The sequence below is a fragment of the Physcomitrium patens genome, chromosome 14 (assembly GCF_059467195.1).
Source record: "Physcomitrium patens ecotype Gransden chromosome 14, ASM5946719v1, whole genome shotgun sequence".
NCBI classification, from domain to species: Eukaryota; Viridiplantae; Streptophyta; class Bryopsida; order Funariales; family Funariaceae; genus Physcomitrium; species Physcomitrium patens.
In genome coordinates, this window is record NC_143423.1 from 12,983,637 (window position 1) to 12,997,240 (window position 13,604).

At 42.6% G+C, this 13,604-nt stretch overlaps 3 protein-coding genes across 6 annotated transcripts; 1 reads left to right on the forward strand and 2 right to left on the reverse strand.

The window, feature by feature from the left end:
• Nucleotides 1–572: 572 nt before the first annotated feature.
• LOC112291872 (cytoplasmic tRNA 2-thiolation protein 2) lies at nucleotides 573–4,785 on the reverse strand. Of its 4 annotated transcripts, none has more exons than XM_024539806.3 (9): nucleotides 4,206–4,785; nucleotides 3,711–3,973; nucleotides 3,202–3,326; nucleotides 2,879–2,965; nucleotides 2,630–2,751; nucleotides 2,293–2,386; nucleotides 1,438–1,892; nucleotides 1,137–1,197; nucleotides 573–808 (listed from the first exon to the last, which is right to left on the reverse strand). In XM_024539806.3, the coding sequence occupies exons 1-8, from the start codon at nucleotides 4,493–4,495 to the stop codon at nucleotides 1,155–1,157; spliced, it is 1,479 nt and encodes a 492-aa protein (XP_024395574.1). In that variant the 5' UTR covers nucleotides 4,496–4,785; the 3' UTR covers nucleotides 573–808; nucleotides 1,137–1,154. The 4 variants fall into 4 exon arrangements, with proteins under 4 accessions (XP_024395574.1, XP_024395573.1, XP_024395576.1 ...); XM_024539805.3 differs by having other exon boundaries at nucleotides 1,118–1,197; XM_024539808.3 differs by lacking the exon at nucleotides 1,137–1,197 and having other exon boundaries at nucleotides 1,610–1,892; nucleotides 4,206–4,748.
• Nucleotides 4,786–5,075: 290 nt separating this feature from the next.
• On the forward strand, nucleotides 5,076–11,026 carry LOC112291871 (heat shock 70 kDa protein 17). Its single transcript, XM_024539804.3, has 11 exons — nucleotides 5,076–5,976; nucleotides 6,452–6,821; nucleotides 6,995–7,221; nucleotides 7,610–7,769; nucleotides 8,144–8,383; nucleotides 8,635–8,774; nucleotides 8,917–9,226; nucleotides 9,486–9,647; nucleotides 9,861–9,935; nucleotides 10,165–10,265; nucleotides 10,587–11,026. The coding sequence occupies exons 1-11, from the start codon at nucleotides 5,564–5,566 to the stop codon at nucleotides 10,729–10,731; spliced, it is 2,343 nt and encodes a 780-aa protein (XP_024395572.1). The 5' UTR covers nucleotides 5,076–5,563; the 3' UTR covers nucleotides 10,732–11,026.
• Nucleotides 11,027–11,028: 2 nt separating this feature from the next.
• On the reverse strand, nucleotides 11,029–12,549 carry LOC112291873 (uncharacterized). Its single transcript, XM_024539809.3, has 2 exons — nucleotides 12,492–12,549; nucleotides 11,029–12,362 (listed from the first exon to the last, which is right to left on the reverse strand). Exons 1-2 carry the CDS (start codon nucleotides 12,507–12,509, stop codon nucleotides 11,547–11,549), a joined length of 834 nt encoding a protein of 277 aa, XP_024395577.1. The 5' UTR covers nucleotides 12,510–12,549; the 3' UTR covers nucleotides 11,029–11,546.
• Nucleotides 12,550–13,604: the final 1,055 nt, after the last annotated feature.

Consider the following 13,604-nt stretch of genomic DNA (forward strand, 5'->3'; position numbering starts at 1 on the left):
ACCACTGACAGGGGGGGAGTGGGAAGTGAATAGAATAATATTTTCAGTGAAGATAGGATTGTATATGTCTCCTGAGAACCTGGATCCATTGAATGCCAATCTATACAAAACGGAGTGTAGGAGGGGATATAATGGGACAAAGAAGAATAATACTTAATTTTTAAAGAATCATACTAAATTCCATAAAATGATTCTATTTGAATCTAAATACTTGAAGCCTCATCATTCACTTTGAACTTAGAGGCTTGATTACTCATGAAGATCTACAAAATGGTTTATACATTAGATTGAACACACCATTTGATTCCTTGATAAGGAATACATGCTAAGTGACGATTGCATACATAAGTAGTGGAGCCGTGATGAAAAGCTTGTTTTCCATGCCGTTCTTGTTGTCAGCCATCATGAACTTATAACCCATGTTAGTGTTTTTCTCAAAGAAATACAAATTTAGCTTTATGATATCACTATAATGCTATTGAGTGAATCACCATGTCCTAGAACAATTGGTTACTCACTTCATTTCTTTTGCTACACACAAAGCATCCAAAGCATATAGACACCATCAAAAATTGTACTATAAGAAATGTTTTATATAACCATGAGATCAAAAAAATTTGCAGATTTGAAATGGTTGAAATGTAATCCAAAAGAAGCAAGGAAGTCAAAAGGATTCACCTCCTTCATCACTTCTAGTTTCCAAACTTGCAAACAATGCAAACAATCAAAAATTATTTTAATATTTAACTTTGCTTCATCTTGGTCAAGCTTTTGCTTTCTTTCATTAATCCCTAGGGTTCTTGCAAATCTGCAAACAACAATGTCACACTACCATTAATTGTTGAATCAAGAATCTAGTGCCAATTATGAGAAAGGTATAAAGAGGAAAGGTTTCTTATCACAAGGTGTACATTGCAACTTTGTCAAACGACTTGCACTATACAACTTCTGTTGCACAAAGCAGTGGGTGGATATTAAAAAAAATTGTTTCTTGATTATTTTGATCTAAAATCGATGTTATTAGAACAAAAAGCTAGAAAGATCCAGCCCCAATGCTTGGACAGAGTTCACAACAATGTACTCATTAAACGACACCGAAGAGAAGAAGCTAATGTACAGAGTGATGTCATAAGTACAATAGGCTGCTTTGGCTTTCAATCTTCATCATCCGAAAGTAGATATTCTTGTATTCTGGACCTGCGTGAATTGCACCATAGTAGATAGTTTTTATCAATGCTGAAACATCATAGCGACATGCAGAATTACAGACTGCCCATGAGAATATAATCCAGACTTCCTACGGAATGATTCTATTTGTGGTTCCCTTGAATTCAGAACTTATGTGGAGTATGTATTCGAAGGACTAAGAAGGACAACATCATAGCAATGGACAAAATTAAGCCCCGCAAACACATTCAGCTCACAGATTCGAAGTACCTCATCCAGCATTGTTTGTCTTCGAAGTTTGCAACAGCGCGGTCCCTCATTACTTCTGGTAGAGCCTTAACCATCGACTCTGTCTTTGGCTCATTCTTGGGCAAAATCTGAAACCTACAACTAGGACAACACATGTTCTTGAACGTGTCGGAGGATAACGCCGGTAGATCACCTTTGGAGTTAACAGAAGGCGATTCAGCATTGTTGCTTGACTTGTCTGTGAACTCTACATCACCATGCAGGAAGTCTCGCACATCCAGAGGAGCGCTGCAGATTGGGCAAAGCAAGTCAGGAACTGTGTTTGCTGCTGAGACAGTTTCAGGTTTAGGAGTCTCGATTCCTCTGCGCCTACGGAGTGCCATTTCAATAGGGCCGACTGGTGGTGTGTTGAAGACAAAAGACTTAAGCTTTCCCATTGTTCGTGTGATTGTGTACTCTCGGGAGAAATTTTGCTCCTGTAAAAGGATTAAAAAAAGGCACCGTTAAGGATTATGAAGTGATGTTCGATGGTCTCACTCGGAAAAACCCAATACTAAAAAAAGTAGCCCAATGATTACATTCATCACATGCACAAAATCTTTCTGCCCAGGTTCTTAGATAAAATACCACTCGTTGTAGGTGATGACATCACGTGATTGCTAATCCTTTTAGCCAAGTCAAAGAAAATTCATCTGGCAAGACCTTCAAGGATACATATTAGGTAGTTACTAGGTTCTTAGTTCATTTCTAATCTTAGAATAGCTCCGGCCAAGTTTTCCAAGCCCGAGATTATAAGGTGCCATACCTAATGAAGTGCTATGAAACCATGAGGAATGTTAACATCTTCGAACTAATCCATGTGAGAAAGTACGTTACCTGCAGCAAGGAAACAAATTCTCGCGATAATTCATTGATGCTCTTTGACTTGTCTGTGCCGTGTAATGTATTCTTGTTGACGACCGTTTTAAGGCTGCACAAAAAAATGAATAAAAAATGAATAAGCAGCAAAACAAGCTTACCAAAAGAAGGCCCATATGATTCAGTACATTACAATTCGTTCGTTCGAGGCAAATAAAATTCATTAACTGCTGAGAGCTTGGACTTAGCGCACTTGACTTATCCGTTTGATTTTGTCGGAGGTAAGAAATGGTGGACAGTGACATTATTACGGCCTTAATGGAAAGAAACACCATTGCGACAATCTCAAACTCACTTGGCTAGTCGACAATAAACATCAAGCTCTCGGGCGAGAACATCACGCAAAGGAAGAACAACTGTAACTGGCCATCTTGAGTCCCAATACTGTATATCCGCTGAAAAAGAGTATCCTTGCCCCTGCATTACACTTGATTGCAAAAGTTAATGTTTGCAGGCGAGGGAACAGAGAAAATTTACAATCATAAAACCCTGAACAATATCTTCATGTTGCTCATAAAAGCTAGTGCTGTAGGTGGATGCCTACCTTCGCCGTAGCAGCTATGGAACGTGCGGCAATACGTGACGAACATACACCTAATACAAGTTTTGTGTATCCATGTTCCTTAGCTATCTGCGCCAGACAATGTTTAGTCCATTAAACAAAACAAACCCTCCAATCGTCCAATTGATATGCGGATTCCCGAGCATGGTTTCGTAAATATACCCATTAACACATTGCAAAATGCAACCGATACATTAACTAGCATTTTATTTGAGATAATCTCAACAAAATAATTGATGCCTACGCAAACACACGCCATACCAACCTAATGATATTACGAAATTATTAGCTCTAGCTCTGTGCACCTTTTGAAGAACTTGCATTCGTAAATAGGTAACAAGATCCTCCTTCCCGGTTACGTCTTCCACATTCCTAAGCAATTCCTGGAGCATTTCTTCTGAACTCCTAATACCAACATCCTCATCCAAGCCTGCCAAGCGACCTTAGAATGTCATTCGCTCCCACATTCCCGTTCGTTGATTCACACGAGAATCAAACTTAAACCGATAATAAAAGAACTGGGAAATTCTGATTCACGATGATAGACTAAAGAAAACAGTCTATGGATGTGCCCACGTATTTTGCCGACTCCCAGTTCCGAGCTGTCTTCTAGGATTGACCTAGCATCATGGTTATCGGCAAGTACTAGAAGAAGAACCAGGTTTATCATAAAATAAGCATATTTTTTCCAAAACAAAAAATTGTAAAGAAGTAGTAGAAAAAAGAGGAGGAAAAGAAGAAGAAAAGAAAAGAAAAGAAAAGAAAAGAACCAGTACTTATTTCAAAAATTAGCTCGAGATTCAATAGAACCCACCTACAGATGAACGCAAACCCTCAGCTTCAAATACATCTTGAAGTTTGGCGATATGTAAAGGCACCGGTCTCTCACTTTCAGTTAAAATAATTGAGCTAATTTCTTCAATGGTATGTTCGAGGTCGAGGGACGGACCGGACCAAGCCGCTGCCTCGTCCACAAACACTACACCGAGCCCAAAAACACGCGTTCCTTGGCCTCTGGAAGCATCTAAATCCGTCTGTTGTCTCAACCTAATTTCGCGTAAAAACTCCAAGGCAACTCTGCAAATACAGATCAAGCCTATGAAACACAAACTAATCCTTCCAAAACCTACAGAAATCGAAAGGTAATAAAAGCACATCTTAATTCTACTTGAATCCCTTGCACATCCAACTTCGCATACGCATAAAAAAAAAAAAATAGCCCTATCCTACGCAATGGTATTGCATGACAAAACCAACGAGAAATAGAAAGTTTCTGCAAATGCACGAGCTGAAGGCAAGGTGATCAAACCTAGAAGCTGCTCCCCCGGAAAAAGCCACAAGAACATGATCTGCAGGAGTAACGAGCGAATTCTGATTAACAGCCGTCTTAAATTTGGATATCAAATTCGTGTGTAGGCACGTACAACACAGCTCAAAATCTTCAGAAGTTGGCTGTTCCTTGCACTTCGCGCAAACTCCAGACTTCTTGCCATTCGGAGGAAACACCCTCTCATCTTTACTACACAAATTCTCTGAGCTACAAGCATTCGTTCCACAGCCTTGCCCGGCTCCACAGCCCTGCCCAGACTCACACGCCATCGCTGATCAACTCAAAAAATCCTCATACAGTTCTGCAAGTTGCGCCCCACAACAGCACGGCCGAAGAGAGTTCAACCAATACATCGCAGAATCGAGACTACTTCGCAAAACGACATTGAAGCCCAAGGCGCGCGTTGACAATTCTTAGAATCGTGAATCAACCAGCAGCTCTGGGAATTAGGGCTTCCAGTGCTACAAGGAAGAGGATGAATGAGAACTCAAACTGATTGAACGAGAAATGACCTAAATAAGCTTTCTTCATCTGAAGAAGGAATCAGGGAACAAGCCTTAAATACGTAAAAAGACTAAGTGGAACTCCTCCTCTTTCGGCAAAGCCATCTTTCACAAAACCTAACTTTCTCGTTCCATTCTTTCCTAACTTGACTCTCGTTTTCCGTCACATCTTATACATTAAATTTCAAGACCCCATAAATTTAGGTTTTAAAAAACAAAAATACACATCACTACGGCCACGTCATAATAACACAGCTTGTTGTATACCACACGCCGATTGGCTGACTCCGAGCTTGTGCGTTTCTTATTGGCCTCCTGCCGTCACCTTTCCGTCTGGTCACCACGACAGTTCAAACTTTGTCGACATTCGCGAAAAAACTGTTCAACTGCACACGATTCATCAGAACCATCCAGAAAGTAGGGTTTTCTTCTAGCTGCACAGAACCGTGATCACTCACGGTTATGTTGATGATGTAGTAGAGCACGATTGCGTTCTCGGCTGATTTAATGTGGTGATCAGTGAAATGGTAGAGTAGGGGTCGGGGGAGAGTGCCCTCGCGGCTTGTCGAGACGTCAGTCGCATGTAGAGTGAGGAAAGAATACCTTTGTTCAGTCGTGCTCAGTGTCTGTTCGATTGTGCTTACATTACAGATGCGTAGTGAGCCTGACGTTTGTACACTCCGGTGAAGCTGGCAACGAGCGAGTGAGTTGAGAGTCGGTGATCTCTTCTTGGGAAATTTTGGGGCATTCCAGAGTAGTGAGATATTTCCAAGTAAAGGAGTGATTTCTGGGGTTGGGAAGAATTGGAGAGGACAGTGGGAGCGGGCATTCGAGATGGCGGTGGTTGCTTGCAAGCCACTGATCTGGTGCGCGCTTTTCTTGATTGTACTGTGCAATTACAATGCGCTCGCGGCGCCCGTAATGAGCATAGACTTGGGATCGGAGTGGATGAAAGTGGCGGTGGTGAATCTGAAGCCCGGACTACCTCCGATTTCGATAGTTCCCAACGAGATGTCGAAGCGAAAGTCTCCGGCACTTGTGGCGTTCTCGAAGGGCGATCGGCTGGTGTCCGAAGAAGCGTCGGGAATTCTGGCGCGGTACCCAGAGAGAGTGTTTGCGAGTCTGCGGGATATGGTTGGGAAGCCGTTTAGTGCGGTGAAAGAGCTGCTGAAGTCTCAGCATCTGCCTTATGACGTGGTGGAAGACGCAAACGGGCGTGCGAGGATTCGGCTTGGAGAAGACTCAGGGTATGTCAATTGGTTGGCCGAATGTATATGGTAATGATATTGCAGGAGTGTATGTAGTTGGCAAATTGACGAGCACGCAATTTGATGGGGCTTATGGACTGCACTTGTGGGCTTCGGTGAGTTGCACCATGTGTAAATTCGACTGATGTTGAAGGCACATGTGGAAACAGTTTCTGGCAACGTGAAATTACACGTATTTCAGGTTGTTGCATTTGACACAATTTCTTCGCGGACACATGGTCGTTGGGCAGGAAGGATGACATTGGACAAACACATTGCCGCAGAACATGGTGTTTACATATTGATGGAGTTTGTCGAGTCGTTGGGTTCGAATCTGTGGTGCCGTGAGGTTGCGAAGGCTCTGTATCTGTGCTCGTGTGTGTACGTGTGTCGGTTGGGGGAGAGGGGCGATATTTTCAACTTGCGATTTAAAACCGGGGTGACGAATTCGTAATGTGGAACGTCTCTATTGCAGGGCTGCTTTGTACAGCGTGGAGGAGCTGATTGCCAACCTTTTGAATTACGCACGTGTTCTTGCAGAAGCTCATACGAAGGAGCCTGTCAAGGACACGGTGATCAGCGTTCCGCCGTTTTTTGGGCAGGCAGAGCGGAAGGGTGTACTTGACGCTGCGGAGATCGCCTCTCTAAACGTGCTGTCCCTGGTCAACGAACCCGCTGGTGCTTCTTTGCAGTATGGAATCGACAAGGATTTCTCCGTCGAAGATCGTCACGTGGTGTTTTATGACATGGGCGCGTCAAATACGCACGCAGCGCTTGTGCACTTCACTGCATATACGGCAAAGAGCCCGGGTGGAGGAAAGAACTTGACAGCCCAGCAGTTCCATGTAAGTTGTGGGGCGATTAACTGTTAGGATCGTGGAATGTGGTGAACGTTGGCTGACACAGCGCAGTAGTGAGGAAATGTTCAGTTAGATGATGCCTAGTTTTTGGAGGCAAGATCGAGCACACGGGACTGCTGACATGGGAGTGATTGATTCGGGTTTTGGCTGTTGTGTAGGTGAAAGGAATAAGCTGGGATGCATCCCTTGGTGGACAGAATATGGAGACACGGTTGGTGGATCACTTTGCTGCAGAGTTCAAAGAGAAGAGTGGGATAGACGTTTTTAATCACCCGAAGGGCATGGCAAAGCTGAAGAAGCAGGTCAAGCGAACAAAGGAAATTTTGAGCGCAAATTCGGAAGCATCGATATCTGTGGAATCGTTAGTGGATGACCATGATTTTCGGTAAGATTCAAAGAAGATCCTTTCATGCACATTATGGCATGAAATGCTGGTATATATACTCTGCGATACTCGGGATGGGTGTGTGTGCTACCTCGGAAATGAGGATCACACTCACTGGTGATGTCCGCGAGAATGGAAACTTCTGCCCGAGTGGAGGCAGTTATCTTCGGTGTATTTATGGAAGACATGCACTGTTACACCCGTCGGAGTTGAAGTTGATTAGGCTGTGTCCGTCTGTTTACACTCTACAAACCATGAACAAGCTCTTGTTCAGTTGTTTTACCGTAAGTGTTGGGGCTTGAAAGTAGATGAGGGTCCAGTTCTATGCGAGGCATCTGTGAGATGCACTTTAAGGGTTGGCTTCATTGTGACGTAATGTTGTTTGCAGGAGCTTTATTACGAGGAAGAAATTTGAGGAGCTTTGCAAAGACTTGTGGGGGCGAGCGGTACTCCCGTTAAAAAAAGTCCTGGCTGACAACGGGCTGAAGCTCCAGCAATTACACTCCGTGGAACTTCTTGGTGGTGCGACTCGAGTTCCAATGCTGAAGGTAGTGTTTTTTTACTGTTGTCTTGGTGGTCAAACTGCGAGTCTCTGTCGTGAAACAGGAGAATTAGAGGTCTGGATGAAGAACGACCTAGAGCCCGATTGATGCAATCATGCGTGATGAAATGTATCGATAATCAGACTTTTGTGTTCGGAAAAGCATGCTCGAGAGATAATTCTCGGTTAACTTTGTTAAAGTGTGTTTTCGGATTGGACTTGGTCTTAGTAGAATGAGATGGAACATATACAGGTGTGCTTTGGACGTATATTGATTTTCAGTTCAGAGACTTATTTCTCGAGAGTATTTGCTCACTTTTTTCTTCACAGTTTTAGCGGTTGACTCTTTCTGTGCTGATGGGTTGAGCTGAACTGGTGCAGGAAGTTTTAACTGGTTATGTCGGTGCCCAAGCACTTGCCAGGCATCTAGACTCTGACGAAGCAGTCGTACTGGGGGCTTCACTACGGGCGGCAAACTTGAGTGATGGTATCAAACTGAATAGGAAACTCGGCATGGTGGATGGTGCATCTTATGGCATAGAGATGAAATTGGATGGTGCCATCTTGGAGTCCAAGGATCAGAGTCTCCTTGTACCGCTTCACAAGAACCTGCCCAGTAAGGTGCGTATCTCGGGTTCATGTGTACAATGTGGTATATAATGTTTCGGTTTCAGATGAGGGAAGTTTGTTTACCTGCAACTGATTCGTGCTATGGTGTAGCTGGATCTACTAGGAATTAAATCACAAGCTAACAGCTTTCAGATGGAATGACCGTTCGTTGAAGTGTAAGATGCGATGTTTGCAGTGGTGAAGGGTGACTACCCTGAATATGATGTCTAAGTGGTGGTGTGGGCGGTGAAATGGTAATGCAGATGGGAAGGACACTTAAGAACCAGTTGAAGGATTTCAAAGTGACATTGTCTTATGAGAAAGACGGGCCCTTGCCGCCTTCAATTTCTTCCCCTGATATCGCCGTTTATGAAGTGAAAGGCGTTGCCGAAGCTGTTGAGAAGTGCGTGCCTGTCTATCGTGTTCTATGTTATGAGTTTAGTTTAGTTCTTTGAATATATACCTATCCGGGTATTGTTGTTTAGTTGTTTTGGTCTGATGGCGCATAAAAGGCATTAATTGACTGGGAGATGTGGGATTCGCAGGTACAAGAATCACAATCAGTCTGCTCCCATGAAGACTGTGATGCACTTTTCTCTAGACCGTAATGGAGTTGTGAATCTGGACCGTGCGGAGCAGGTCGTGGAAGTGTCTGAGTGGGTTGATGTGGTGGATCCGGTGAGTAACATTACTGCGTTGCTTGCCAACCTTACAGCAAATGGGTCGGTGTTGGACATGAATGGAACGGGATCAGATTTCAACCTGACGAAGCTGCTGAATGAGAACGGAAATGGGACTGATTCAACAGGTCCGAAGCAGAAGCTGCGGAAGAGGATTCTGAGAGTGCCACTGAAGGTATTTTAGTAATAGGATTAAGAAAATGGGGTTGAAGATTATACCTGAATACTTGTAGGGTTTGTCGATTAAGTAGTATTTGAATACTTCATGGGATGATGCAAGGAATGAGGACCTAAAGGGATTGTTTGGAATTTTCTGATTGAAACGCATGGATTTTTAGTTGGGTCTGGTTTATCACGTAGTTTTAGTGGAACAGGTGTTGCGATCCTCGGTGACTTGGATGCTGATATTACGGGTTGTGGATTGTAATGTGCAGCTTACAGATGTGACGGAAGGGCCTGCGAGGTCATTGTCAAGCAAAGACATCACGAATGCCATCCAACGCTTAGAGAAGACAAATGCTGCGGACGCACAGAAGAGAGCAATGGAGGCAGCAAAGAACAACCTGGAGTCGTATATTTACTCCGCAAAGGATCAGGTATGAGCGCTTTGTGCAGCTGGTTAGTGAAGAAAGGGATTGTGCGTGTTGGAGTTGGCATATGACATGGTTGTTGGGTCTATTGTTGATAATTCTACTCAGGGTAGTGAGAAATGTTACTGTGTTCGTGAACTTTTGATTCTGGATTGTCCTTTTTTGGTTATTCTGCCCACTTTTTACACATGTTTACTAAGTTGAGATCGGTGGTTGCAGCTGGAAACCCTGATCGAGTCTGATAAGGAGTCATCTCAATCAGAGCGCGATTCTTTTATGGAGAAGCTTGCTGAGGTGAGGCTGCTGTATTGCTGTTGCATATGAGCATATGATTAAGGTCGCTTTATTTGAGATATGTATGAGAACTTAACCTGAATGTGTGATGGATAGATGTAAAATCTGGAAAGAAACACTTGGCATGTGGTGCCTGGTTGGTGTTAATGTGGTGTAGTGTTATGTTTTTGATATCCTGTCCTTGGTTGACGAAGATTGAAGTTAGTGTCTGCAATGTGATGATATGTAGGCGCAAGACTGGTTATACCTGGACGGTGAAGACGCTGGAGTGTCCGAATTCCAAACGCGCTTGGATGCACTGAAATCTTTATGGAATTCGATGTTCAAAAGGTTTGCCACAAGTGTTTGGACCCCTGAGAAGATGCTTTTAGTGCTTTCCCCTAATAATCCTGCTTTGCTTGCTCTGGTGGTTGCCTTGGTTGTTTGGTTGCGTTAGGTTTAGAAGTGCAGATTTGGATATGGACTTAAATATCTCTACCTTGTTTAACGTTTGTAATCCTTGGTGATAGTAATTTTCTGAGAGCTGGATCCCACTCATGTACCCTTTCGAATGTGTATTTGATGAGAAACTTAATGAGTTGCTGAAGCTGGGAAAGACGTTGTGTGGTTTTCATTTTGACGTTGGTAGTAAATTGATGGTGGTGACTGCAGAGCTGAACCTGTCAAAGAAGAGTCAGAAGGAAAGGGAGATATACCGTCTGACATTGTGAATTCAGGCGAAGAGGTGACGAAGAAAGGAGAGCGGGCCCCACGTGCGGAAACAGATCCTTCTAGCGCTGGTCACGATGAGTTGTGACCTATTTATGGTCAGATATGTAAGTAGGTGAGAGGGTGGCGGCGTATGAGAAGTAGAATGCAATGGAGGTGGGACCCTGTATGTTAATTGCATTGAGGGATCGATTGGATTAGAGGAATTCAGAATGACTGAAGAGTGACAGATCTTAGATTGGTAGGAATTCTGATAGGCAACAAACTTGCAGACTTATGTGACTTTTTATTCTTGGGACCAATTTGTACTGATTTTTACATTTCGGTGCTTATCAACCTGGAATCCATATTCCAATAACATGAGAATGCATCTATTATCCTCATACAGTTTCAAACGATTTTAATTTTATAATATGCAAACTTGGTAATTAGAGAAAACTATCCGAACCCTAATTACGGGATATAATGTAGTATAAATAAACTAGTTTATAAGTAGAGTTGATTTCTCTCCAGTTTCAGGTTTGCCTACATATTTCGCTATAATCTTACAACAACATCCACATTTTTATTGTGGAGAAAAAGAACCTTGATACCTTCGTCAGCAGTAATCAGCTTTAGACCCACCAAATCATTATTCCAGTCGCAACAATGGGGCAATGAGCTAATATACTCTTGCATTCTCTGTAGCACCGGTAGTGTAGATTTGACGACGAAGTCATTGCTACCAAATCAGAATTTTGAACTTATTGGACAACGTTTTTATACTAAAATACTACGTCCATGAATCTGTCACGATGTGCAACACTCAGTGAGACAAACTCGTTGAACTTTCGTTCCACATTTTTAGACGTCGGAAAGTGTTAGATTAGTATGCAGTAATTTGCAACCTCAGTGCCATTTCCGCTACACTCTGACCAGGCTGTCGCCGAGTCGCAGGTTGTCGCCCTCCAGGGCAGAGTAAGCTCCATCGTAAACAAATCCAACAAGCTCGCCGTTGCGAAACGCCATCCATCCCATGTCGTATTCTCCGTCCGTGACCACCAGGTGCGTGCCGAAGTCTTCAAAATTTGGAACCGATGACATGTCATTCTCCGAAGACGATGAACCCCCGGACGAGTTGCTTAAGTTAACCCGACGCCGCATCAGGTAGTTCCTTCGCTCAAGTCTCTCACCGTCCTTGAGAGCTTGCATTAGGTTTGGAAAGCCTAGTGCGTCCACGAGCATAAACCTATCGTACACCAGCGACCGGAAGTACTTCTCATCCTCAAAGTCCTCCTCAAGGTCAACTTTCTCGCCTGTGATCGCCTCCAGAATGATCTCACATCCCGGCGCGTGAGAGCCACTCCAATCGTAGCGATTGACGAAGACAATATCCAGATCTGCGAACTTCCCGTTATTGCAGATTCCTGCCTCGGATGCCAATCGGAGAATCTCTGGGCCATTCGCATCGACATGGTGGCAAACGAACCCAGTATGCCACGGATTTCCCTCGTAGTTGTCTTGAAACACAGCTTGCACCTTCCATAGTCCAGTGCGCGCCGCTACTTTGTATTCAAGCTCCTGTGGTCTCGGCGCCGTGCAAGTGAAACCTTCGATCACCGTGTGCACTTGTCCCCATAGCAGCTCTCCGCTCGTGCAACTGAAGAATGCAGGAACGGACTTCACATCCTCAATACTTCGAAAAACGCAAGACGAAACCTCTGCATCTGTTCGACGAGACTGAGCACAATTCCAATTAGCGATCTGGCATCATTATTCCGATCTACTCTTGAAACAACGAACTGACGGAAAGCAAAACTGTGAACCCTGATCGTAGAATTATAAAATGAATGTAAGCCAAGTAAGTACCTCTTGATTGTTGTCCATGGTGGGAACCCTAAAATTGTGCCACAAGCAGCTGCTGTTGTTGTAAATGGTGGGTGTTTGTTATCGACCATCCTCCTTGGTTAAGTTTCGGTGGACAAGGAGCTTAGTCCTTGGATTTAATTGAGTGGCAAGATTCATGCGCCGATATAAATGGAATTATTTAATGAAACATGTTATACTCGTGCCGATGTTATGAACCAGCCCCCAATGCTACTTCAAACAATATATGCCCACTCTTTATTTTTGTTTTTATATATAACAACCATTACCTTTCTATACTTTAGTTCCTCATCTCATTTCTTTTGTTTGTGAAAGGTTCAATCATGGACTTTAAAAGGCTAGTTCTAAGTTTATCAAAGAAACTCCATGTTGTTGGATTTAAATCTTCTAGAATCTATCTTATATATGTTATTCATTCATCACTTTAGCTCTCTTCTCCTCCTCTCTTCCATCTTTAATGTAGCAAGCCCTTCATTTGTTGATATTATGTTTTAGTTGTTATATGATATATAATTGCAAGATGGTTCTATCTTATTCTTGGTCTGCCATTATTGTTGCTTTTATTAAATTCTAGCTTAATATTGTCCTTACTAAGTACTTTTGTTACTTTCTAGAAGAGGAGTTGCTTTACATGTTCTTATAATTAGTTCTAGTATGGCCATGACAAAAGTTGCACTATGACCAATCGCTTTATTCTTTCTATTCTACATCATTGGTTTATCACTTTGCAATCATATTTCTATATTTGTACTAAATTGTTTCGTGACTTGATCCATTAGAACAATATATAAGGGCTTGCTTATTCACATAGCCTCTTTTTATTTTGATTTTTCAAGTACCACAATTACAAAATGTTATACATTGCATGGTCAAAGAGGATAGTAATAGAATGACTCATGCTTGTATATTCTTGCTTAAATGGAAATTGAGATTGGAAAAAAAAAACAAGAAAAAGATGATCATATTTTTTGTCTTTAGTTTGCTTGCTCTCTATTGTCAACTTATGTGTTTTTTGTAGAATGCTATATAATACCATATCTTATATTCTATCTTTATCAATTAGTAAAATTTTTAACTACTCTATATCTATTTATT